The sequence below is a fragment of the Salmo trutta genome, chromosome 24 (genome assembly GCF_901001165.1).
Source record: "Salmo trutta chromosome 24, fSalTru1.1, whole genome shotgun sequence".
NCBI classification, from domain to species: domain Eukaryota; kingdom Metazoa; phylum Chordata; class Actinopteri; order Salmoniformes; family Salmonidae; genus Salmo; species Salmo trutta.
In genome coordinates this window covers 21,677,338-21,705,267 of record NC_042980.1, presented here as the reverse complement: position 1 = coordinate 21,705,267, position 27,930 = coordinate 21,677,338, and the positions used below count along the sequence as shown (strand labels likewise).

General features: G+C 42.1%; 1 protein-coding gene across 1 annotated transcript in view; it reads right to left on the bottom strand.

The window, feature by feature from the left end:
* Positions 1-27,397, bottom strand: part of itgb5 (integrin, beta 5) — a 72,764-nt gene extending 45,367 nt beyond the window's left edge. The window contains exons 1-9 of the mRNA XM_029711461.1: positions 26,753-27,397; positions 26,166-26,251; positions 25,459-25,666; positions 22,142-22,391; positions 19,451-19,619; positions 16,098-16,259; positions 7,321-7,416; positions 7,028-7,117; positions 3,452-3,586 (exon numbers count right to left, since the gene is read on the bottom strand). Of these exons, the coding sequence (XP_029567321.1) occupies positions 3,452-3,586; positions 7,028-7,117; positions 7,321-7,416; positions 16,098-16,259; positions 19,451-19,619; positions 22,142-22,391; positions 25,459-25,666; positions 26,166-26,251; positions 26,753-26,834 (1,278 nt within the window). The 5' untranslated portion in view covers positions 26,835-27,397. The remainder of the gene's footprint in view (positions 1-3,451; positions 3,587-7,027; positions 7,118-7,320; positions 7,417-16,097; positions 16,260-19,450; positions 19,620-22,141; positions 22,392-25,458; positions 25,667-26,165; positions 26,252-26,752) is intronic.
* Positions 27,398-27,930: the final 533 nt, after the last annotated feature.

Here is a 27,930-nt window from a genome sequence, read left to right as displayed (position 1 = left end):
CTGTTCTCTCTGCTACCGCATGGCAAGCGGTACCGGAGCGCCAAGTAAAACACCAAAAGGCTCCTTAACAGCTTCTACCCCCAAGCCATAAGACTGTTGAACAATTAATGAAATGGCCAACCGGACTATTTACATTAACCCCACCACCTTTGTTTTTATACTGCTGCTACTCGCTGTTTATTATCTATGCATAGTCACTTTACCCCTACCTACATGTACAAATTACCTCGACTAACTTGTACCCCCACACATTGACTCAGTACCGGTACCCCCTGTATATAGCCACGTTATTGTTATTTTATTGTGTTAATTTTCATTTTATTTTTTACTTAAGTTTATTCAGTAAATATTTTCTTAATTATTTCTTGAGGTGCATTGTTGGTTAAGGGCTTGTAAGTAAGCTTTTCACGTTAAGGTCTACACCTGTTGTATTAAGCACATGTGATAATAAAAATATGATTTGAATTGATTTAACCATGAGGTCAATGGTGACTTTAAAACAGAGTTCAATGGCTGTGATAGGAGAGGATGGATCAACAACATTGTAGTTACTCTACAATACTAACCTAAAGGACAGTGTGAAAAAAAGGAAGTCTGTACAGAATAAAAATATTCCAAAAATGCATCCTGTTTGCAACAAGGCACTAAAGTAATACTAAAGAAAATGTGTCCTGAATACAAAATGTTACGTTTGGTAAATCCAATACAACACTGAGTACCACTCTCCATATTTTCAAGCCTAGCGGTGCTGCATCATGTTATGGGTATGCTTGTAATTGTTAAGAACTGTGGAGATTTTCAGGATAAAAAAAGGAATGGAATGGAGCTAAGAACAGGCAAAAATCCCAGAGGAAAACCTGGTTCAGTCTGCTTTCCACCAGACACAGAGATCAATTCACCTTTCCGCAGGACAATAACCTAAAACACAAGGCCAAATCTACACTGGAGTAGTTTACCACTGTGAATGTTACTGAGTGGCCGAGTTACAGTTTTGACTTAAATCTACTGCAAGACCTAAAAATGGTTGTCTAGCAATGATAAACAACCAATTTGACAGAGCTTGAAGAAGTTTGAAAAGAATACATTGGCAAATGTTGCACAATCCAGGTGTGGAAAGCTCTTACAGACTTACCCAGATAGACTCACAGCTATAATCCTTGCCAAAGGTGCTTCTACAAAGTATTGTCTCAGGGGTGTGAATACTTATGTAAATGAGATATTTCTGCATTTCATTTTAAATACATTTGCCAACATTTCTAAAAACATTCACTTTGTGATTATGGGGTGTTTGTTTGTCCATTTGGAATTCAGGCTGTAACAACAGCGTGTGGAATAAGTCTAGAGGTAGGAATACTTTCTGAAGGCACTGTACAGGATCTTAGTTTTGTTGCAGAGAAATGCAGATGAGCTTCATGATTTACAGAAATTCTGTGAAAACCCGCACTAAGACAGTTATATTAACATTGCACTTTTCATGTAGCCTAATTTTGGTCAGCTAATAGTCTAAACACCGATCAAGCAACATTATGGACTATACTGGTCAAATTAAGATCCTACATCTGTATGGGAAATATTTAGTACTGTTTAAGGTTTGAGAGTGTCGCAGTGAAAGGAATGTGGGCTTAAGTTTGTACACTGGGTCTAACACACATTTGTTACCACGTCGTCTTTGTTCGTTAAATCGCCTCTGGTTTCACCAACTCTTCTTTCTCTAACTTTGTAGTGAGGACATTGACATGCAGCATCAGGCCCCAGAGCAAGGCTGCAGCCAGAGACCCTGTGACTGACACCTGGGAACTTTCCCAATTCCTCTTTCCTCTATTCCTCGCGTCCTCTTTCCTCACCTTTTTAGGAGGACAGATTAGCACTCAAGAGGCCTGCAGAGAATATACCCCCGCTGCAGAACAAAAGACAGAGTTAGACCCATCACCCTGGCCATGCAGAGATGTGATTCCCCCATTCACTACTATTATTCATTCACCCTCCATCCCCACACACACCATCCTTATTTCCTACATTCAATTAAGACAAATAAGGAATCAGTGAGGGAGACACTGGGGCTTTGGGAAGAAGAATTCCACAGGGTCGGATCTCTGCGTGGTGGAGTGTACAAAGTAGCCCCTTGCTGAGCATTTCAATAGATCCTGTACAAATCCTCATTGGGGCCTGAGGATTTTAACAGTGCAGAATTCAAAGCAATTAAGATGTGCAGTGATCCCACGTCACCTGACCTCTCTTAGAGTTTTGTTAGCTGAAACAAAGGAAGAGAAGAATGCATTCCATCTAAAATGGCAAGAACATGTTGGAACACAATTAAAAAGCCAGCTAAAATATTCTTCCCCTGCCAAATTATTATCCCACCCCCATATACGTAGGTCTACTCACACTAAAATGCTTTCTGTGGAGGCTACTGATGCCACATCTCCCATAGACTACTTCATCCAAAGCCATCCAAAATAGCTTATTTGCAGGGCTATTTGGAAAGCACAACTGATATCCAATTGCAGTGTTCAGAAGCCAAGAATAAGTTGAGTCAGTTCAAACTCCCACTGCTATCCCAGGAAGAGGATGACCCTTGCCTTGAGAAAGGCCAGTATCTGTTGAAACAGCCGTGTGTTGACAGAGTATGTGTGTGTGTGTTGGAGACAGGACATTCTGGAGTCCCAGAGAAGGGATGGATACCATGACTAATATTTTTCCAAAACAGACAAACAGAAGCATTTTTGCCCCCAGTTTGCTTTCTTCCAAGGGAAAGAATATGTTTGCATCATTTCAGTCATGGTCTGCTCATATCAAATACATTAAGCAGGGTCAAATGTGAGCACACACACACATGTTAACTGTTAAAGAGAGTAAGCAAAGCAACAACATTGTTGTTCTCTCACTCAATCTCTCTTTTTCTCAGAGTCTAAGACATGGCCGATATCGCTCCTTTAGTCTCCCGGCAACTGCAGTTTAATTGAATCAAACAGGAACTGCAAACTTAAGAGGATTGAAAGGTCACACTTTGCTGCCAAGTCACAACTTGCTTTCTTTAGTCAGTCATTCACTGGCTGGGTGGATGATATCCATGATATTCTTGTCAGTGTTGCAGAGAGACATGCCACTGGGCTAATTAAGCCTTAATACAAATACCCCATGATGCATCTGTCCACAAGCTGGAATTACAACCTGTTACAGTTGTGTTGCATCATTCACATGGTGTCCATGACATGACAGCCAGATCACCTGTACATTAGGCAGGAAGGGAAAGGTTCACTAGGTCACTATCAGGCAAAGCTGCAAACTCAGAAGTCCTAAAAATCTGATTTTATAACCAACCCTAACTTTTGATGAAGACCAAAAAGCGTATTTTTGTTTATATACATTCACACGATATAGCCAATTTTGACTTTCCAGCTTGGCCTGATAGTGCAAATCCATAGGAAGCCAGGAGGTCTGAGAAACTCACCGTGTCTCCGATCTTGAGGTCGGCACACTTCCTGAGGCCTGGGAGAGGCTGTCCGTCCTGACAGGTGGCCGTGAAGGACAGACTGAGGTCTTCAGGTTGATCCCACACAGTCAGCTCCACTTTGGACCGGATGTTCTGGAGGGAGGACACACAGACAGAGAGAGCGAGAGATTGGATGAACTCAGATATATATGCCTTGAACACAAAGACAGACAGACACATATACAGATAGACACACACTTATGAATAAGTACTTTTGACATTTGCATCAAAGTAGTAAATATGTAATTTATTTGAAAACAAGACAGATGGTCCACTGGTCAACTATCCAAACAAGTCTGAACAAATACTCCTATCAATAGATCACATGAGCATTAAAGTATGTCTGTATATTAGAGTTGGCACAGAGGTTCCCTGGTGGTTTCCATACTATTTCAATGTTAAATGCTTCCAGATCCCCTGGCACTGGATCCCCTCAGAACCACCACAACTCAGCATTTTAGAATGAAACCAGTAAGAGCCTGTTATTTAATCTGTTAGCAGGCAGGGTGGAAAACAGAGAAAAAGATCATTGGAAAGAGCGTAAAATGCCTTGGTTAAGCAAGATTTATACAGTTCATCCTGTCTTTTGTAAACTTCCCCCAAACCCACAGCGGTTCGGTTGGCATGGATGGATGTGGAGCGCATGCGTGCGTGTGTGTGCCATAGCGTGGCTCTGCTGCTACATGCCAGCCTTATCTGTACTTTATGTGTGTGTTCACTCCAGCGCATAAAAGCTACAGAACTGTGAAAGGAGGTAATCAGAATCATGCCGACTGACAGATACCCATGACTGATCCACGCCCTGTTTTGGAAAAAGAACACAATGAACTGATAACAAAATGTGTTGAAATACCTAAATACCACAATACTCAAAAAAGATACAATTATGATAGAAACCAAATGTGGTGCCATCTGCCCATTGTGTAAAGTGAACAGAATGTAGGCTACTTGGTATATAGGGGTGGCAGGTAGCCTAGTGGTTAGAGCATTGGGACAGTAACCGGAAGGTTGCTGGATCAAATCCCTGAGCTGACAAGATAAAAATCCCACTGTTCCCTGGTAGGCCGTCATTGTAAATAAGAATTTGTTCTTAAATGACTTGCATATTAAACACGTTTTTAAAAAAATGAAACATTATCAGTTGTAGACTCAACGTGTCCTTAACTATGCAAAATCAAGTTGTAGTTCCTCTCAACCACAGAAGGAAAAAATGCTTGACTGAAAAAAAAAAGAAAACACAGCTTTATTGGAAAATATTTTGGGGGAAAGTTGACTAAAAACAGGCAAATACTTTGGTTTTAAAATATTCAAAATACATGGAGAAAGAAATTCATTCTTCCCTTAAAATGTTGTTTTCTCTCAACTAGTCAACAAAAGTGAATTATATAACTGCTTTCCTGCAGTGCATTAAAGGCTAAATCTGCCATTTCAACAGTCTGACTGCCACTTTGTTTGGTAAGCTGAGGTATGGGGCTGGAGAAATGTAGCCAAACCACTCTGAAATCACAGACTGCCTTTAAGATCCCTAAATGGCCAAACCAGAGCCACAGTATCAGAGTACTTAGTCAGTGATCTAGGGTCAGGTTTTAGTCAACAGACCATAACACAATAATACAAGACAGGATGATTCCATGCTTTGAGAATGGATTATGAGAGTGTCTTCTGTGACAATTATAAACACTAACGTCAAATTATAATTCAAGACCATTTGAGGCCCCTGCTTAACTTTGGTAGAATGAAGATTATACATTTGTCATGACCCATAAATTGAAGAGTGGTGGTTCTTTTTGTTGTTGATCTTTCCATAAATGTGAATTGTAAATGAGGACAAGATGTAAATCTCCTAGCACACGAGTCTATAGCCATTTATTGTGTTTAAAATACACAAGAATCCCTTCTAGAACCCTTTTCAGGCCCTTTGAAAACCCTTCCTTCAAATAACTGGAAGAATGGAATCTATGTCCTGTATGGAGGGGACTGGAGAGTAGCAGCACCATAGTGTCTCAGGCAGGATTTGTGCCATAAACCTGCTTCTTCTTCAGTAACCATAAAGTGCTAGTGCAGAGTTAAAGACAGTGCTGTAGTGTGAGCCAGGAGTAGAGTAAACCCCAGACCACAACAGCAAATAGAGGGGCAGGGTGAGGGTCTCCATATCACCACAGCAAATAGAGGGGCAGGGTGAGGGTCTCCATATCACCACAGCAAATAGAGGGGCAGGGTGAGGGTCTCCATATCACCACAGCAAATAGAGGGGCAGGGTGAGGGTCTCCATATCACCACAGCAAATAGAGGGGCAGAGTGAGGGTCTCCATATCACCACAGCAAATAGAGGGGCAGAGTGAGGGTCTCCATATCACCACAGCAAATAGAGGGGCAGGGTGAGGGTCTCCATATCACCACAGCAAATAGAGGGGCAGGGTGAGGGTCTCCAGACCACCACAGCAAATAGAGGGGCAGGGTGAGGGTCTCCAGACCCCCACAGCAAATAGAGGGGCAGGGTGAGGGTCTCCAGACCCCCACAGCAAATAGGGGGGCAGGGTGAGGGTCTCCAGACCCCCACAGCAAATATAGGGGCAGGGTCTCCAGACCCCCACAGCAAATATAGGGGCAGGGTGAGGGTCTCCATATCACCACAGCAAATAGAGGGGCAGGGTGAGGGTCTCCATATCACCACAGCAAATAGAGGGGTAGGGTGAGGGTCTCCATATCACCACAGCAAATAGAGGGGCAGGGTGAGGGTCTCCATATCACCACAGCAAATAGAGGGGTAGGGTGAGGGTCTCCATATAACCACAGCAAATAGAGGGGCAGGGTGAGGGTCTCCATATCACCACAGCAAATAGAGGGGTAGGGTGAGGGTCTCCATATAACCACAGCAAATAGAGGGGTAGGGTGAGGGTCTCCATATAACCACAGCAAATAGAGGGGTAGGGTGAGGGTCTCCATATAACCACAGCAAATAGAGGGGCAGGGTGAGGGTCTCCATATAACCACAGCAAATAGAGGGGTAGGGTGAGGGTCTCCATATAACCACAGCAAATAGAGGGGTAGGGTGAGGGTCTCCATATAACCACAGCAAATAGAGGGGTAGGGTGAGGGTCTCCATATAACCACAGCAAATAGAGGGGCAGGGTGAGGGTCTCCATATAACCACAGCAAATAGAGGGGCAGGGTGAGGGTCTCCATATCACCACAGCAAATAGAGGGGCAGGGTGAGGGTCTCCATATCACCACAGCAAATAGAGGGGCAGGGTGAGGGTCTCCATATCTAACGCTAAAGAATAAACATTCAACACTTCCTCTTGTCCTCTAGAGACCGGGGCCATGTTCAGTAGGCCTCACAGTTTTGCAATGGAAAACAAAAAGGTATACCGGTCTGTTTCCCGGTTTCAACACGTGTTCAGCCAACATCCATTTCAGAAGAGGACTGCTGAGAGACTCTTTCCCTCAAGTGCGCGCACATGACACACACACACACACACACACACACACACACCCTGTGCTCTAAATGGGAGAGAACGCTCCTTTACTTACATTGTAGGCATTAACGATGAGTTGGATGATGTTCTTGGAGTCCTGATCCAGAATTTCCACTGTAGTTCCAGGTATCAGTGCTGTAAAATTCTGCATAAACACCAGATATTATTTTTTAAATTAAAAGAAACAAATATAACAAAGCAATTAACACAATATCAAAAGCCACCATACACACCGAAGTGTACACACCAATGTGTACACACCATACACACCAATGTGTACACACCAACGTGTGTACACTATACACACAGCTACTCTCAATCCTGAACATAAATATTTAAAAAATGTACCTTGTAAATGACATAGAGCCTTTTAGTCACAGCGAAGATGAGATAGATGTTGTTCTCCGCCAGCTTCTCTCCCAATAGAGCCAGAGAGGGATAGTCCTACAGACAGACAGACATGCATGGAAGAGGATGTTACTGCCATTTCAAGTTCTCATTAGTTTAGCTTCCAGCTCACCCAGGGAAGGGAAGCTCCTCTGATTCCAGTGTTGTCTTTACATGAGAGTCCCCTGACATTTCATTTTTCACCAGCAGAGAGAAGGACAAAGAAGACAGAAGTGATTTAGACCTATTTATTTACAGCTCTGCACAAGAACTGTGGATTGAGGAGCGAATCCTAACTTCCACTTAAGTCAAAGATACACTATAGTCAAGGCATGACTGAGTGAAAATGTTTAAGCATTTAATAAGCAATCACTTTATCTCAATCAGATTTGAGATTTTTGTCTTCAGTAGCCTTTATCATTGTGTACATACGAATCAATCAACAGTGAGATTTACAGTTGAAATGGGCCGTGAGGTTCACCGGTTTTCCTGAAAAACACAGTGCTGTCCTGGGAAGCACCCATTCTTCCATCCCACATTCAGATGAGATGAGGGTAAACATAGCCTGTTTGGGGATTACTCAAGCTGAGGATCCATTGGTGTTGAAGTCTTTGATTTGTGTTGGAGTACCTCCACTGAACTTAATGTGTTGAGACGTAACATGACTCTACCGAGCCCAGAGCACCAAATGACACACAGCAGAACAGATCAGCAAATAACTAGAGGAAAATGTTGCGATTCCAGGAGAATACAAAAACTTTAATTCACTTAATCCATGTTCATATCATTGAGTTGGATTGGTTGAAATGAGCATGATGTTTATTAGGTTTTTATTGCATTAGTTCGTCAGACTTCAAATAGTGCTAGCCATGTAAACAAACCGTGCAGAAAAATCTAGTTGTTTATGTGATGCAGTCTCATCATACAAAATACAAAACCTTAACTTCCAGAACAAAAAAAGTTCTTCACATGGCTTGTACCATTTCTTTGTCCTCGCTTAAGACTGCTGAGCTCTCCCCCTAACTGCTGTCTAAATTAACTCCCAACTAAGTGAACTTCCCTGAGTTCATTAAAGCTTTACCTACAGCACCCTATGGCTGTTCGTAGATAAGCAGCAGCAATAAGAAATGAAGTGAGTTCCCAATAAAGTCAGTTGGACCTCCACTAGGAGCAGAGCCAGGCAGACTCAGGGAACTAGCATACCTCAGAGTTTACATGGCATTCCTCCTTACCTAAATCTAGCCTGGCTCTGGCCATCAAAGAATCAGACCAGCAGTTAAATGCTTTGTGTCTGGAAGGTTGAGTCATTGATGTTAGCTTTACCTCAAAGCAATCCATCTGGACCAAGTCTATTCTTGAGAGCTGCTGCTTCAGTATGGAATTTGAGCCTAGTAATATATTACACTGACAATGTGGTTGAAAAATAACCATCTCAAATAGGTTACAAGGCATAGGGAGGTTTGACTGTACTCTATAATTGTGTGTGTGTGTGTGTGTGTGTGTGTGTTAAATAACATAGCTAATCATGTTGTATACTGCTGTACACACCTTTTCTATTCATATACTGTCCATACATACCATCATATACATACATATTTATATTCCAGACACTGACATTGTTCTGATATTTTGTATTTCTTTATTTACATTTGTGTGTATTGTTCGGTATTACTGCCCTGTTGGAGATAAATGCTTATGTTTCTCTCTGCACCTGAGATAGCATCTGTAGAATACGTGTAAGCGGCCAATAACATTTGATGTTACAGTTAATGACGTTATAGCTCTAGAGTAACCATGTTACAGTTAATGACGTTATAGCTCTAGAGTAACCATGTTACAGTTAATGACGTTATAGCTCTAGAGTAACCATGTTACAGCTAGAGACGTTATAGCTCTAGAGTAACCATGTTACAGCTAGAGACGTTATAGCTCTAGAGTAACCATGTTACAGCTAGAGACGTTATAGCTCTAGAGTAACCATGTTACAGCTAGAGACGTTATAGCTCTATAGTAACCATGTTACAGCTAGACGTTATAGCTCTAGAGTAACCATGTTACAGCTAGACGTTATAGCTCTAGAGTAACCATGTTACAGTTAGACGTTATAGCTCTAGAGTAACCATGTTACAGTTAGACGTTTTAGCTCTAGAGTAACCATGTTACAGTTAGACGTTTTAGCTCTAGAGTAACCATGTTACAGTTAGACGTTATAGCTCTAGAGTAACCATGTTACAGTTAGACGTTATAGCTCTAGAGTAACCATGTTACAGTTAGACGTTTTAGCTCTAGAGTAACCATGTTACAGTTAGACGTTATAGCTCTAGAGTAACCATGTTACAGTTAGACGTTATAGCTCTAGAGTAACCATGTTACAGTTAGACGTTATAGCTCTAGAGTAACCATGTTACAGTTAGATGTTATAGCTCTAGAGGTCGACCGATTATGATTTTTTCAACGCCGATACCGATCGATCGATAGATCATTCTTCCTAAATTGGCCCATTCCCATAGAAAAACAGTGACGCGCACCTTATTCAGTATTGTTGTAATTGTCATTTGTTTTAAATAATGCAAAAACAAAGTAAAAGAGCAATATGTGCCATGTAAAAAAAGCTAACGTTTAAGTTCCTTGCTCAGAACATATGAAAGCTGGTGGTTCCTTTTAACATGAGTCTTCAATATTCCCAGGGAGGAAGTTTTAGGTTGTAGTTATTATAGGACTATTTCTCTCTATACCATTTGTATTTCATATACCTTTGACCATTGGATGTTCTAATAGGTACTTTAGTATTGCCAGCGTAATCTCGGGAGTTGATAGGCTTGAAGTCAGACAATGCAGCACTTGAAGCACAGCGAAGAGCTGCTGGCAAATGGAGGAAAGCGCTGTTTGAATGAATGCATACGAGCCTGCTGCTGCCTACCACTGCTCAGTCAGACTGCTCTATCAAATCATAGACTTAATTATAATAACACACAGAAATACGAGCCTTAGGTCATTAATATGGTCAAATCCAGAAACTATCATTTCGAAAACAAAACGTTTATTCTTTCAGTAAAATACGGAACCGTTCCGTATTTTATCTAACGGGTGGCATCCCTAAATCTAAATATTGCACAACCTTCAATGTTATGTCATAATCATGTACAATTCTGGCAAATTAATTACGGTCTTTGTTAGAAAGAAATGGTCTTCACACAGTTCGCAACGAGCCAGGTGGCCCAAACTGCTGCATATACCATGCCTCTGCTTGCACAGAACGCAAGAGAAGTACACAATTTCCCTAGTTAAAAGAAATTCATGTTAGCAGGCAATATTTACTAAATATGCAGGTTTAAAAATATATACTTGTGTATTGATTTTAAGAAAGGCATTGATGTTTATGGTTAGGTAGACATTGGTGCAACGAGAGTGCTTTTTCGCGAATGCGCTTGTTAAATCACCTGTTTGGCGAAGTAGGCTGTGATTCAAGGTGACCTAAACTGGGATATGCTTAACACCCCGGCAGTCCTACAATCTAAGCTACATGCCCTCAATCTCACACAAATCATCAAGGAACTCACCAGGTACAACCCTATATCCGTAAACATGTGCACCTTCATAGATATTATCCTGACCAACTTGCCCTCCAAATACACCTCTGCTGTTTTCAATCAGGATCTCAGCGATCACTGCCTCATTGCCTGCATCCACTATGGGTCCGCAGTCAAACGACCACCCCTTATCACTGTCAAACGCTCCCTAAAACACTTCTGCGAGCAGGACTTTCTAATCAACCTGGCCCGGGTATCCTAGAAGGATATTGACCTCATCCCGTCAGTAGAGGACGCTTGGTCGTTCTTTAAAAGTAATTTCCTCACCATCTTAAATAAGCATGCCCCTTTCAAAAAATGTAGAACTAAGAACAGATATAGCCCTTGGTTCACTCCGGACTGCCCTTGACCAGCACAAAAACATCCTGTGGTGGTCTGTAATAGCATCGAATAGCCCCCGCGACATGCAACTGTTCAGGGAAATCAGGAACCAATTCATGCAGTCAGTCAGGAAAGCAAAGGCAAGCTTTTTCAAACAGAAATTTGCATCCTGTAGCTCTAACTCCAAAAAGTTTTGGGACACTTAAGTCCATGGAGAACAAGCGCACCTCCTCCCAGCTGCCCACTGCACTGAGGCTAGGTAACATGTTCACCATCGATAAACCCATGATAATCGAAAATTTCTCTACGGCTGGCCATGCTTTCCTCCTGGCTACCCCAACCCCGGCCAACAGCTCCACACCCCCCGCAGCTACTTGCCCGAGCCTCCCCAGCTTCTCCTTCACCCAAATCCAGATAGCAGATGTTCTGAAAGAGCTGCAAAACCTGGACCCGTACAAATCAGCTGGGCTAAACAATCTGGACCATCTTTCCACCGCCATTGCTGCAACCCCTTTTACCAGTCTGTTCAAGCTCTTTCGTATTGTCCGAGAACCCTAAATATTGGAAAGCTGCCGCAGTCATCCCACTCTTCAAAGGGGGTGACACTCTAGAGCCAAACTGTTACAGACCTATATCCATCCTGCCTTGCCTTTCTAAAGTCTTCGAAAAGCAAGTTAATAAACAGATCACTGACCATTTCGAATCCCACCGTACCTTCCCCGCTGTGCAATCCGGTTTCCGAGCTGGTCACGGGTGCACCTCAGCCACGCTCAAGGTACTAAACGATATCATAACTACCATTGATTAAAGACAGTACTGTGCAGCTGTCTTCATCGACCTGGCCAAGGCTTTCAACTCTGTCAATCACCGTATTCTTATCAGCAGACTAAACAGCCTTGGTTTCTCAAATGACTGCCTCGCCTGGTTCACCAACTACTTCGCAGACAGAGTCCAGTGTGTCAAATCGGAGGGCCTGTTGTCCAGACCTCTGACAGTCGCTATGGGGGTACCACAGGGTTCAATTCTCGGGTCGACTCTTTTCTCTGTATGTATGTATGTATGTATGTATGTATGTATGTATGTATGTATGTATGTATGTATGTATGTATGTATGCATGCATGTATGCATGTATGCATGTATGCATGTATGCATGTATGCATGCATGTATGCATGTCAATGATGTTGCTCTTGCTGCGGGTGATTCCCTGATCCACCTCTACACAGATGACACCATTCTGTATACATCTGGCCCTTCTTTGGACACTGTGTTAACCTCTCTTGGGTAGGGGGCAGTATTTAGAATTTTGGATGAATGAGGTGCCCAATGTAAACTGCCTGTTACTCAGGCCCAGAAGCTAGGATATGCATATGCATGATTGTTTTGGATAGAAAACAATAAAGTTTCCAAAACTGTTAAAATAATGTCTGTGAGCATAACAAAACTGATATAGCAGGCAAAAACCTGAGGAAAATCCATCCAGGAAGTGGGATATTTTTGATGTGGGTACTTCTCTATTGAATGCCTATAGAGTATCTGTTGGGTTAGGACCTAGATTGCAGTTCCCGTGGCTTCTACTAGATGTCAACAGTCTTTAGACATTGTTTCAGGCTTGTATTCTGAAAAACGAGCAAGAATGAGACCTTTCTTTCAGTGGACTGTAGAAAGAAGCAGAGCTGGTTTGCGCGCGTGACCGATTGTGCGCCGTTCGTTGTTTTTCCTTTTTATTGAAGACGCTATTGTTCGGTTGAAATATTATCAATTATTTAGACAATAGACAACCTGAGGATTAATTATAAACATCGTTTGACATGTTTCGACGAACTTTACTGGTACTATTAGGATGTTTCCGTCTGCGTGTCGTGACCGCCTTTGAGCCAGTGGATTACTGAACAAAACTTGCCAACAAAACTGAGTTTTTGGGACATAAAGAGGGACTTTATCGAACAAAAACAAACATTTGTGTAACATGGACTCTTGTGACTGCAAACATATGAAGATCAAAGGTAAATTATTAATTTTATCGCTATTTCTGACTTTTGTAATTCCTTTACTTGGTTGTAGAATGTTTGTATGCTTTTGTAAGCGGGGCGCTGTCCTCAGATAATCGCATTGTATGCTTTCGCCATAAAGCCTTTTTGAAATCTGACACGGCGGCTGGATTAACAAGAAGTTAATCTTTAAGCCGATGTATAACACTTGTATTTTTATGAATTCTTAATTTGACTATTTCTGTATTTTGAATTTGGCGCTCTGCAATTTCACCGGATGTTGGCCAGGTGGGACACTACCGTCCCACAAGAAGTTTTAACTAACCTCCAACGAGCTTCAATGCCATACAACACTCCTTCTGTGGCCTCCAACTGCTCTTAAACGCTAGTAAAACCAAATGCATGCTTTTCAACCGTTCGCTGCCCGCACCCGCCCGCCCGACTAGCATCACTACCCTGGACGTTTCTGACCTAGAATATGTGGTCAACTACAAATACCTAGGTGTCTGGCTAGACTGTAAACTCTCCTTCCAGACTCATATTAAACATCTCCAATCCAAAATCAAATCTAGAATCGGCTTTCTATTTCGCAACAAAGCCTTCTTCACTCACGCCGCCAAACTTACCCTAGTAAAACTGACTATCCTACCGATCCTCGACTTTGGCACTCAGTGATAAATCCTTGAGCACTTGTTGATTCACGTCATCCGATAAAGACTCTACCCTTCTTGTCACAGTGGCTGGGTCAAGTGTTTAATAATAAATAAAAAGTGGCACACTTCCGATAAAAAAAAATGCTATGTCCTCTGTTTTTGAATTCCTCGAATAACGTCTCGGTGGCAACCACCATTGCCTCTTTGTATAGCTCTCCATCGGTGAACAGTTTCTTATGTTTAGCCAAGAGATGGCTGACACGGAAGGAAGGCTCTGTTGCAGCCTTACTTTAAGCTGTCGGTTTGGTAAAAAGCGATTGCTGTGCTTTCAATAGACTTGAGCTGGTAAATTTTCTTTGAACGAAGCATGCTCTTTAGCGGGTAAGTTTCTTTGAATTTGGGGTGGATGGTGTTGCGGTGCAGCTCCACGTTACCCCTTTTTGCTGGCGCTACAGCCTGGTGACAAATCAGGCAAATCCTTTTGTCCTTAACTACGATGAACAGAAAATCGTGTTCCCATTCTAAATGAAAATTATACATTTTTTGCCTTTTCCTTTGTGCCTCCGCCATCGTTTCGTTAGCTTGTGAGCATAACAACAAGTGCCTGAGCTAGTTAAGGCGGGAGTCAGGGATTTATTTTGTCAGACATCAAACTTAGAAAATGTATTTGATTGGCCAGATATACCCCTCCCCCACTACATACAGGGCTCACACATGGCACATTTGAAATTAAATTCATAAATAATAAAAACATTGACATTTATGATTTTTTCCCCCCTCTGATTTGCATCACAAATAGAACTGACTTCTATTTTAGCCCTTGGCAACGCAGACCCTCGTTGGTGTGCGCAAGCAGTGAGGGTGCAATAATTGAATAATATAGATTTCTAAATTTATTTTGCAACGCTCGTGCAAGCTACGCGAGTGGTGTAGTCAGCCTGTGACCCTGGCCATAGCCAAGTTTAACAGGCTAACAGCCTACATAAGATTTAATAACTTTTAAAACTATGACCACAGAGAGATTGTCAACGAATACAGCAAAGAGCTGCTGTTTTTATGAGTGTGTTTAAATGTATATATTTGTTTAAATTTATATTCAGCACGTCACTGTTTTTATTCAAAACTATTACAAAAAGGTGCTTCTCCGTAGTTCCGCTATGGGCTGCAGCTGCAATGAATGAGTAGCCAAGTATCAATAGCCCTGCATTTTATTATTAAAAGCTCGTCGTGTCAATTTTAATATTAAAGAAAATGTAACTTTCTCTGGTCATAGGAACAACATGAATTTGTGCATGAGGTAGATGCGGTGCGAATCGAGTTTCGCCATCAGGTGGAAGACAGTGTCCCCTTTCTCTGGTCAGTCTCACCGGAGGAAAGGATTCCAAGTTGGAAATTCGGGCATATTTCTAGAGCTCCAACGTTTTGACCTGAAGATCACTGAAGTCGTCATCAGATGCAAGTACCATCAGTCCAGTAAAATAAAAAAGCCACATTTTTCAATTCATGCTCCACAGTGCCTCACAAGTGCTAAACCAACTGATCTATTTTGTTATCAAAGCTCGAGTTTTGAAATATAATATGGTCTGATGAACAATATTGGCAGGTCGATCATATAGCCAATATGCTGTGATAATGTATTAGGCCTACTGCCCAAACCTCATTCCTACAAAACTGTTTGTGTGAGGTTAATGTAAAGAATTCTGAGGAGTAGATCTCAGCTTGCTTTTTGACTGCGAAAGTCATCTTGACTCAAAAGGTTGGTGACCACTGCTCTAGAGTAACCATGTTACAATGAAGTTATAGCTCTAGAGTAACCATGTTACAATGAAGTTATAGCTCTAGAGTAACCATGTTACAATGAAGTTATAGCTCTAGAGTAACCATGTTTCAATGAAGTTATAGCTCTAGAGTAACCATGTTTCAATGAAGTTATAGCTCTAGAGTAACCATGTTTCAATGAAGTTATAGCTCTAGAGTAACCATGTTACAATGAAGTTATAGCTCTACAGTAACCATGTTACAATGAAGTTACAGCTAGCTCTACAGTAACCATGTTACAATGAAGTTACAGCTAGCTCTACAGTAACCATGTTATAATGACATAGTTCTACAGTAACCATGTTATGATGTTACAGCGCTTCAGTAACCATGTTTTAGCTCTATAGAAACCATGCCTCGTCTTACCATCTTGGTGGAGCCGCTGTATTCGTTCTTCTCATTCATGTGGCACTCCCCATCATGGGGCTGGACCAGGCCTCCCAGTTTACCGTCCAAGGCCAGGTGAGGCACATCGTCTGTGGCAAACACCAGCAGGTGGAAGGCCTCCTTCCTCCAACCTATCCTCTCCTGCACAAGGGAAGAGATGGTCACTTCACTGAAAGTTTGAGAGACACCTGAGGTGTAACTTAAAAGCTAATTTATGCTTGAGCCGTAAAATGTGGACTCCGGAGGTATGCAGAAGCTAAATCAAGCTCTGTACTGCGTCGCTGTGCACCTCTCAAATTCTGTAACAATGCGGAGGGCTCCGTATCGATATGATTGGTTGATGGTAGGTGGGGGCAACTTCCTTCACAATAGCTCTGCTCAGGTAAGCGCAAGAAGTATAAAAGCCCTGACGTCTGCTTCGCAGTAAATGCTGAATGGCCAATGCAGATGTCGGATTGACCATGCAGCGCCTTTTAGTCTCCTCCAGTTTACAGTAGGCAATTATTTTCATTTTTTAACGCCTTTATTTAACTAAGCAAGTCAGTTAAGAACAAATTCTTATTTACAATGACAGCCTAGGAACAGTGGGTTAGCCTTGTTCAGGGGCAGAACAACAGATTTTTACCTTGTCAGCTCGGGGATTCGATCTAGCAACCTTTCGTTACTGGCCAAATGCTCTAACCACTAGGCTACCTGCCGCCCTATGTAGTTTTGTACTTTGGTAAATGCACAGGGGATCAGTCCATGAAATCAAGATAGAAATACAGGCTTGATAACAACAGAGACAAGTTCATTCTAACTGATCCTTGATAGTTATTGATAGAAATTGATTTGAGATGTAACTGTACTATAAAGCCTTTATAAAAGTTTTTGTAAAATATTTCATGTAAAAAGAGCTTGGCACAACACAGCTGACATAAAAGATCCCAGAAATGTTCTTGTATGCACAAAAAGTATATTTCACGCAAATTTTGTGCACAAATGTTTACATCCCTGTTAGTGAGCATTTCTCCTTTGCCATGATAATCCATCCACCAGACAGGCATGGCATACCAAGAAGCTGATTAAACAGCATAATCATTACACAGGTGCACCTTGTGCTTGGGGACAAGAAAAGCAACAAAAATTTGCTGTTTGTTTTGTCACAATGCCACAGATGTCTCATTTTTTGAGGGAGTGTGTAATTGGCATGCTGACTACAGGAATGTCCACCAGAGCTGTTGTCAGATAATTGAATGTGCATTTCTCTACCATAAGCCGCCTCCAATGTCATTTTAGAGAATTTGGCAGTACGTCCAACCGGCCTCACAACCGCAGACTATGTGTAACCACGCCAGCCCAATACCTCTAAATCCGGCTTCTTCACCTGCGGATCGTCTAAGACCAGCCACCCAGACAGGTGATGAAACGGTGAGCATGTACAACCAAAGAATTTCTGCACAAACTGTCAGAAACCATCTCAGGGAAGCTCATCTGCGTGCTCGTTGTTCTCACCAGGGTCTTGACCGGACTGCAGTTCGCGTCATAACCAAATTCAGTGGGCAAATGCTCACCTTCGATGGCCACTGGCACGCTGGAGAAGTATGCTCTTCACGGATGGTGGGGTTATTGTATGGGCAGGGATAAGCTACGGACAACAAACACAATTGCATTTTATCGATGGCAATTTGAACGCACAGAGATACCGTTACGAGTTCCTGAGGACGATTGTCGTGCCATTCATTCGCCGCCATCACCTCATGTTGAAGGATGATAATGCATGGCTCCATGTCGCAAGGATCTGCACACAATTCCTGGAAGTTGAAAATGTCCCAGTTCTTCCATGGCCTGCATACTTAGACATGTCACCCATTGAGTATGTTTGGGATGCTCTGGATTGACGTGTATGACAGCTTATTCCAGTTCCCCCTAATATCCAGCAACTTCGCACAGCCATTGAAGAGGAGTGGGACAACATTCCACAATCAACAGCCTGATCAATTCAATGCGTCTTGCTACATGAGGCAAATGGTGGTCACAACAGATACTGACTGGTTTTCTGATTCACTCCCCTACCTTTTTTATTTTTAAGGTATCTTTGACCAACAGATGCATATCTGTATTCCCAGTCATGTGAAATCCATAGATTAGGGCCTTATGAATTCATTTCAATAGACTGATTTCCTTATATGAACTGTAGCTCTGTAAAATGTTTGATATTTTTGCATGTTGTGTTTATACTTTTTCAGTGTGGTAGGGAGTTGTAGTTGCCAACAGGCCAATATTGTACATAGTTTAGTGCAGAAAACGTGGTAATTAACTACAATGACTATAATCCATTGCGCGCACGCTTACTTGTCCGGTCTCGGGATGTGTGGAGCAGACAAGGAGACCTGCCTCGTTGACTGAGATGGAGAGAAGTGAGAACGTGCAAGAGGGATAGAAAGCATACCTGAAAATACATAATAGTTGGTATTCAGCAGTCAGAAAAGTATGCCAGTTGGCATACTGGGCCCTTTTTGAATAACATGCTGGAATGCTAGATACATTCAGCTATGCCATGCTTCAAATGCGTTTTGGCTGGAGTGGTAGTTAGTTCACTATGTATGACAGTCATGCAACCATGCCCATTTGATGTATACATTTTTTTACAGGGAAACAAAGAGGCACAGGTTTAGCTGAATATTCTACAATGGTCAGCAATGCAAATTATTCTTTAGTCAAAGTAATATTCTGACAACGTAACTGAGTGAAACAAACATATCAAGAAAGTATTGGCGGAACCGCAAAACAGACTGCCCGATCCAAGTTTCTGTTACACCAAAATACATGGTAGAGTTGGGAGGGAGGGAGTCATTCTCTTCCAGTAAAAACTATGAACTCCCGCTCAGCCAACAGCGCAACACTGTGATATAACTTGGCCTGTTTCTGTTAGTGAGTGGTCTCCTTGCTGAACCTGCTGCACCAGACATCCTGTTCAACCACCAGGTGCTTTGAATTAACAGACTCAATTAACCCTAAATAAAGTCTCAATTGTGACTTGTGTTCATTAAGCACAAAATGGGGGGGGAATGAACAGAACAGGGAGGGACTACATACACTTACTCAGTAATAAATGCTCATTTTCATATTCCATTGTGTGTGCTAATGAACACAACCAGGGCCTCAATCCATCATGTCTACCTGACTGACAGCTCACAGGAGAAAACCTAAAAGGGACTTGACTGACAGAAAACCTGGTCCTGATTGGTTAAGGTTAGGATTAAGGTTTAAGACTAAGGTTAGGGTCAGGGTTATAGGTTGGCATGCCAGCCAGGCACATCCCATTAAATCACACCCCGGCCTCAGCTCACCTTACAGACGGCAGCTTGCAGGATGGCGTCGAAGCCTCCCTCCGGAGCGTCCCTGTTGCGAGACACCATCTGTTTCTGCACCTCCTCGTTGAAGCGATCCACCTTGTCAGTCAGGGAGAGGAGGTGGCGGAACCCGAAGGAAGGGACACAGTTGGGGAACAGCTTGTATCTGTGGAGAGGGAACGTTTGAAATAAATTATGCTATGTATGTAACAGACCTGGGTTAAAATAGTATTGGTTTTCTGTGTTCGATTGAGCTTGTCTGGCACAGTGGAACCAATGAAATAATGCAAACCCTGCCCATTTGGCACCTCCACACAGGCTCTTATTCAGGCAAACTATTTCAATCTTGGTCTGTTGGCTACATTTAACATGCTATAATGCAGTTTCCTCAAGAGGAAGACCTCAGTGACATTCTAACACACAATTCATCCTGGAGGAAACACATATCCTTTGGGGCATTTGATTGTTTTGGCAAGGGCAGAGGTGTGTTAAGGACGAGACACGCAGACGGCATGATCTGTCCTCTGCCCCTTTAACGTTTTCCTGCAGTACTGGCTCTTTGACTGACTCACAGTCCACACACAGGACCCAGGGCATAACCTAGTTGGGCAGTGATGCGTGATGATGGCACTAAGTAAGTGCGGCGTAATCTCACCTCCGGGGCAAATGTGGTGTGTGATGTGTGGGTGGCTGCTTTTAACCTCTATGTTCTATTCTGTTCCCTTTCAGCCTGCCATCATCATCATCCACAACAAGCCTCAGTATCACTTGATAAAGATAAACAAAAATGACTATATAAATACAGTATATTCAAATACTGAGCTTAAGTGTATGCTCAAAAACATTTGGAAATTAGATTATACTAATTAGATTATACTAATACAATTGCTTAGAGAAAGATTTTGCTTAACAAGTATTATTTTTTCATCCAAAAAGCTAGGGGTCAGAATTGACACCCCTGTTGTCAATACCTCACCTTGCTGAGCATTTTTCTAAAACGTTTTATGAGTTGGAGAACACATTGGGAGGGATGTTAGATCATTCCTCCATACAGAATCATTCTATATATTTGATATCCTTCATCTGCACTTATGGAAATCCCTCAATTCAAACCACAGGTTTTCAATGGGTTTCAAGTCCAGACCCAGAGATGCCCATTGCAAAATGTTGATATTGTGGACAGTTAACAACTTCTTTGTGGATTTTTGTGTGTGCTTAGTGTTATTGTCTTGCTGGAAGATCAACTTACATTTTCAAGTTTCAGCATCCAGGCAGAGGTAAGCAGGTTTTTGCCTAAAATATCCTGGTACTAGGTAAAGTTCATGATGCCGTTAACCTTAAGGGCCTCACTCCAGCGGAATCAAAATAGCCCCATAACATCAAAGATCCACCACCATATTTTACAGTAGATATGGGGTTCTTTTCTTTATTCTCATTTCGATGCCAGACCCACCACTGGTGTGCGTTGCCAAAGAGCTCTATTCTCATGTCATCAAACAAATGTAAACGCCTGGAAGTTTGCTAAACGGCATTGGCACTTGGATTGGTTAATAGCATCATGTACTTTACCCAGTACCAGGATATGGTGAGATGACATGAAAATAGAGCTTGAATTGAAAGCGGCAGTCCAAAAAACAAACAGACCCAATGTGTTCTTCAACTCATAAAACATTTTAGAAAAAGGCTCAGTACAGTTATCTTCACAGGGGGAGGCATTGTTCGCTGCAGCTAGCGACTTCAACGAGCTACAAACACTCAAACTGGACAGTCTTCATTCAAAGACTCAATCATGGACACTCTTACTGATAGTTGTAGCAGCTTTGTGTGATGTATTGTTGTATCTTGCCCTTTGTGCTGTTGTCTGTGCCCAATGTGTGTACCATGTTTTGTGCTGCTACCATGTTGTCATGTTGTGTTGCTACCATGCTGTGTTATGTGTTGCTGCCTTGCTATGTTGTCGTCTTAGGTCTCTCTTTATGTAGTGTTGTCTCTCTTGCTGTGATGTGTGTTTTGTCATACACACACACACACACACACACTTATTATTATTATTATTATTATATTTAAAAAAATGAAATACCAGGCCCAGGAAGCCTTTTGCTAGGCCATCACTGTAAATAAGAATTTGTTCTTAACTGACTTGCCTAGTTAAATAAATAAAAGGTATTGAAAACAGGGGTGTCCATTTTTACTCCTACCTTTGAAAAGAAGAAAAGATTGTTTAAGAAGTACTCTCTTTCTCTACAGCTCAGTATTTGAATAATTATTGTTTACAGTCATTTTTCTAATCCTCATTAAGGGTGTCAATCATTTCGGACCCCACTGTACAGAGTGGACAGGACAGGGTCAATTACCACTTTCAAAGAAAAATTATCCTGAAGTGTGAATGATATAAGAAGATATAAACTGGTTAGTGAACTGACAGTCTTTCCCTCTCTCACACTACTACTCTAGTTTTAGAGGAAGACATTCTAAGCAGAGTGCCCTCAAATCCATTTTAGTAGAAATACAGCATCTTGACATATGTACTAAAAAATTGATATTACACTTGATCCTAGATGAAATACACAAAATCTCAACATGAACCCAAATTATTTCAGCTGCACTCCCTATTAGATTCCCAAATCAACCAAAAACACATGAGCGTGCTCTTTGCAGTCAGTAACAATGCCCTTCCTCAGTTCTCACCCATTGCAGGGGTTGTCCTGGTACTTGGTGGCCGTGTAAGAGAATGGTGACATGTTCTTGTCTACGAAGGAGCCAAAGCCCAGTCTGAAGTTTGAGGTGAGTTTCCTCATCTCGTCAGCCAGCTTGGTGCCCAGGTTCCTGATGGTGTCCAGGTCATCCTTCATGGACAGAGACAGGTCCATCAGGTAGTACAGGTCAACAGGGTAGTCCTCCACCTGACGCACCTGCACTTCGAATGACGTCTGGTCACCTAGCGGGAGGGGAAAATTTATTGATTTGTGCTATTGCTTTGATAGGTTTACAAATCAAACAGCATCCTACATTTTCCCTGTACAGTGGGTTGACTTAATATTTTCTAAGAAAAGTGTTTTTTCCCCCAATTATACTGAACAGAAATATAAACGCAACATGTAAAGTGTCGGTCTCATATTTCATGAGCTGAAATAAAAGATCCCAAAAAAGGTTCCATAACAGTGGCGACTCGTCATTTGAGACCCACATTTTTTTTGGTGGGGGGGGGACGACGACTTGTTTTGGATGTTATTTTGGCATTAACACGGGTCACATATCAGTTTGCAAACAATGTCAAAAAAAATAAAAAGATATTTCATTGAGTTAAGAAAGCCGCATACAAACACGGTCTCTTTTTTGTTTTCTTGAGTAAGGCAGAGAGTGTTGCGCAGTGTTCTGTCACTCATGGGGGGGGGGGGGGGGGGGGGGAGTCGACACACACTACATCACCGCCAAGTCTAAGGGTAGAGCTATAAAATGCTATCCCCTTGTGTGCTGCCATAGAGTTACATAAGAAGTGCCCATCCAAGAAGTCTCAAGGTGAGAACATGTTCTCAACTGGCCTACCTGGTTAAATAAAGGTGAAATAAAAATAAAATAATAAAAAAAGGTTATTTGCCACAGATAAAATGACATCTACAGTAGCTTTGATTGGACTGATCATGTCAACATCATACTTTCAAAATCTTAGCTAGCGGTCATGAATCAAGTCAAAAAAATCTACTGGCAAATATTTTTTTATCCTTGTCATATGAAGATAAATAATGAAGAGAAATTATAGATAAAACGCATCAGTGCTCATCGGCCAAACATTACAAAACAAGTTGGAAATCGCAAATTCAACAATGAGTGGTTTGGAAAGAATCGGTGACAGTGGCTAACTGCAAGCATTGCAAAGCAATCACTTGCCTGCTATTCAGTGGCTGTGTGGTCCCACATCTGGGATTAAGGGGTACGTTTCCAAGTTTAAAATGATAAACTTTCAACATTGGCCATGCTGTCAATGAAGCATGATTTGTGCCGTGCTCAAAACAACTGTTTACTTGGAACGGCAAAATCTGACTTTAGTTAGTTCAAGAAAATTGGGAACTCGGGATAAACAAACTACGACTGGGAAATAAGTTTTGAACTTTCATCCAACTTTGAATTGTAAATCCGGCCTCTTTCTAGAGCTACGACGTCATCATGATTCAACCTTGTTTTTTTTCCGAGTTCCCAGTGGTTTTGAAAGCACCATAAATACAGAGAATGCCAGACTATGATGACAAAATTTGCCCACGAAGGACCGCCGCACCACCTTCCTGTTCAAGTGAGCACAGCACAAGGGGAGTCCAAAAATGTCTTGTATGCTGCTACATAAATTATGTAATATGCCAGGGAGATATGTATACTGTAGCTAAGAAAGTAATACTAAGTGCATGTTGTGTAGTAAGGTGTTAGTAGCCCATGTGCCTCACCCTAATAATTTGGTCTATTTTCACCTCCTAATTCCGCCTACTGTTCTGACTTGGTGGTGCACATGTAGCCTATAACCGGTTCTAGAGAAATGTAAACATTGAATATTCTAAGAGCTTTCATTGTCTGCTTATACGCCCTCTTTATTTATCCTACGGTTCTAACTTGGTGTACAGGGAGAACACTAAGAACGGCCCATGTTCTGAATTCTGTTGCTGTACAATTCAAAAGTGCTAAACAAATAGTTATACTGACTACATCCGTCCTATCTCGCTCCTTAATGTCTTAGTCGAAATTACGGATTGCCTCATCCGCTCGTCATCCCCTTATGCCATAGTTGTCATTAGATTAGATCAATTGTCATTAGATACCACATTTGTTTAAGCAAGTCAGCCATGTTTTTTTTATTTTTTATTTTTTTTAAAGGCAGTAAATGAGGCCGAATTAAACTGTTTCGCTGCCAGAAAAGGCTCCGCTGATAGCCAGGTGATGCAGTGGTAAGATGTTGGGACTGCTGTTGGGACAGCTTTATGTAGGCCTTAACAGTTTGTGGGCACCTTTTGTCACCGTTATAGTGCAATTCATGTATTGTTTAGTGTTGTGGCTTTGCTGGCATTCATCCCACTTATATTTTTGTGCCCCACCAAGATTTACATGCTAAAATCAACACTGTTCCATACACACAAAAAGCTTATTCCTCTCAAATTTTGTGCACAAATTTCTTTACCTCCCTGTTAGTGAGTAGTTCTCCTTTTCCAATATAATCCAATCCAAGTGTGGCATATCAAGAAGCTTATTTTACAGCATGACCATTACACAGGTGCACCTTGTGCTGGGGGAAAAGAAAAGGCTACTCTAAAATGTGCAGTTGTGTCACACAACACAATGCCACAGTTGTCTCAAGTTGAGGGAGCATGCAGTTGGAATGCTGACTGCAGGAATGTCCACCAGAGCTGTTGCCAGAGAATTTAAATGTTCATTTCTCTACCAATGCCGTTTTAGAGAATTTGGCAGTCCGTCCAACCAGCCTCACAACTGCAGACTGTGTGTAACCACGCCAGCCAGGACCTCCACATCCGGCTTCTTCACCTGCGGGATCGTCTGACACCAGCCATCCGGACAGCTGATGAAACTGAGGAGTATTTCTATCTGTAATAAAGCCTTTTTTGTGGGGGAAAACTTGTTCTGATCGGCTGGGCCAGCATCCCAGTCTGGCTGCTAAGTGGGTGTGCCTATGCCCTCCCATGTCTGCGCCCCTGCCCAGTCATGTGAAATCCATTAGGACCTAATGAATTTATTTCAATTGAGTGATTTTACTAATATAACATGTTGCGTTTATATATTTTTGTTCAGTAAAGACATGTAAACAGTGTTCCATATAGAGCTCATGTCTCTCCAACCTTTGGTTCAAACCCTGTTACCTTGGCAACACATTGTGCTCTGAGAGGGTTGATTCTCTGTGCTTACCTGGTCTCATACTGTGCGTACAGTAGCCAACTCTTCCATCATTGTCATGACATAGGCCTACATGGCACAAAAAGACTGGATCACTAGGCTAGGACTGGGCTTACCTGGTCTAAGACTCAGGGAGATCTTCTGGGGCATGATCTGGATGACATCATACTGGGTAGGCCCGGAGCCTTTGGAGCTGAGAGGTTCGCTCTTCACTACCATGGTTGTGCTACTAGGACTCTCTATGTTATGGGCCTCACAGCCTCTCTTCTGCAGGTTCTGACTCAGGTCACACCGCGACGTCAGGGTCCTCGCCCTGCCAAACTCCTGAGGGAAGAACAGACTAATGACACCGGTCATGCAATGTAAAAGCCAGAGTACACAGTTGTCTGCCTCTCAGCCCTGCCTCTCAGCCCTGCCTCTCAGCCCTGCCTCTCAGCTTCAGTTGAGTATTGGTAAGCGAAATTAAAGGATAGGGGGAATCTTGTACATTTTTCTTTTAGTTCTGTGAGACAATTGTAGGTCTGAAAGCAGGTGTAGACAATCCACTATGTACAGAGAACAACAATAATTCCAGAACTGCACAGGTGCACTCCTACATCCTGTTGGCTCATTAAACATGCTCAGGAGTGATGATGGCTTCTCGTTTTGCATGTGAACTCTAAACATTACACAACCGTATGAGAGTCCTCACCTCACACTAAGGCAGCTATTGGGTTCAGTATGTCACATTTAGAAATGTAGTGAGAGTATTACTAATCTCCCCACCACAGTGGTGCATTGTAAGTAAACCTAACCCTTTGGAGGAGTGAGGCACATGCCCTACCTCTTGCGCGCACCAGGCGCAGCTCGGAGAGATGAGGAGGCATTCTTCACAGGATGTAGCGCTGCCACTCATACAAACATTGAGTCCTAATGAGAAAGTAGTAAAAGTAACCAAACAGAATCTCTGGAACAGTGTTGATCATTAATTACATTAGATTTCCAGACAATCAAACTCACGAGAACATACATGTAATACACACATTATATTTAGTACTTGTCTTATTCAAGCGCAGGTGGAATATGACAAATTACAATTTTTATCATTTCTTCCACGTCAGCGTGAAACAGTGCTTAAATCGATTCAAAGGTCTATGATCGAAGATCTTGGTTTAGAAATAGCCTTTATTATTCAAACATGGATTTACACTTCAATGCAACGTGTCAAACATTTGAAAGAGATTGACAACCACAACAGGCTATTTAGTTTTCACAGGTTAACAATCGAGTGTGTATGGCAACATTGTTGCATGAATTTCACGGCTACTATAACAATTGTCGTGGATTACAGCCAGTATTGGCCATTAAGAACACGCTTCGAGAATAACGTTTTGCTCCTCAGTTTCAAGATGAAAAAAAAAACTTTCTTACCTTGTGCAACATTGTGAATAAATATTTCCAGAACCATGCAGCCAAAGGCTGTACGGTACACCAACTGCCATGGGCTCCACATAATTTCCTCTTAGTGGGTCCGATATTCAAAAGTCTGTTTGTGAAGTTATGGCACTGAAGTCGGCAGTCGAACCTCACTTTAGATCCAGGTTCTGTCTGCTCGGTCGGTGAAGACTAGTGAACCACTCTCTTTGTCCATTTGAACTCCAGCAAAGCTAATCGGCCTCATAATGTAAACGCGACCTCCAAACAAACATTACAATTCATTGTCCTTCTGAAGAATTCCGCACAACAGGAGCAAAACAATATTTTCTATGTTGGGTTTAAGGAGTCAAAAGCTGTGATTTTTGCAAGTAGTTATGCAGAGCCAGTTTACCATGAAGTCCGGAGTTCACTCATAACTAACACCATTGGTTATTGTTTTCCATTACTTTTCAAATGGTTATAAGCCCTTATTTTTGTGCAATAATTACCTGTCAAAATTAGTTGAAAGTAGAAGTTCGGTCTAAATGTAGAATATAATTTCAGTTTACTAGAATAGTTTTTCCCGAGCAAATGTGTGTTAATCAGTCCCTATAGTTGCGAGTCCAGCCGCTAGTCTCCGCCCATTCGTTAACCCCATAGAGATAGACAGAGGAGTCGTCTCCAAATCGGTGCAATTCTAGCGTCTGTGACAGCTTGGGCGTCGCTATTGAGGCTACAACCAATAGGAACCCCACCCAGCTTACTACTTTAAAATGGCGGAAGCACGGTGGAAGCCCTCAATGGCACTGCCCATGCTAAAATGGCCTTTTGGCCACTAGAGACTTCTAACATTTTCTATGGTTAACCCTTTCGTTTGTTTACCACCTCAGATGACTTCAACACGTTGCATTCACACAGCCAACAGACACACATACATGTTTGCCAGGCAGGGCAACAAAGAGTCATTATAAACTGGGTTGTTCAAGCCCTGAATGATGATTGGCTGACAGCCGTTGTATATCAGACCGTATACCACGGGTATGACAAAACATTTGTTTTTACTGCTTTAATTACGCTGGTAAACAGTTTATAATAGCAATAAGGAACCTCAGGGGTTTGTGGTATACGGCCAATATACCACGGCTAAGGGCTGTGTCCAGGCACTCAGCGATGCTTCGTAAGTAATAACAGCC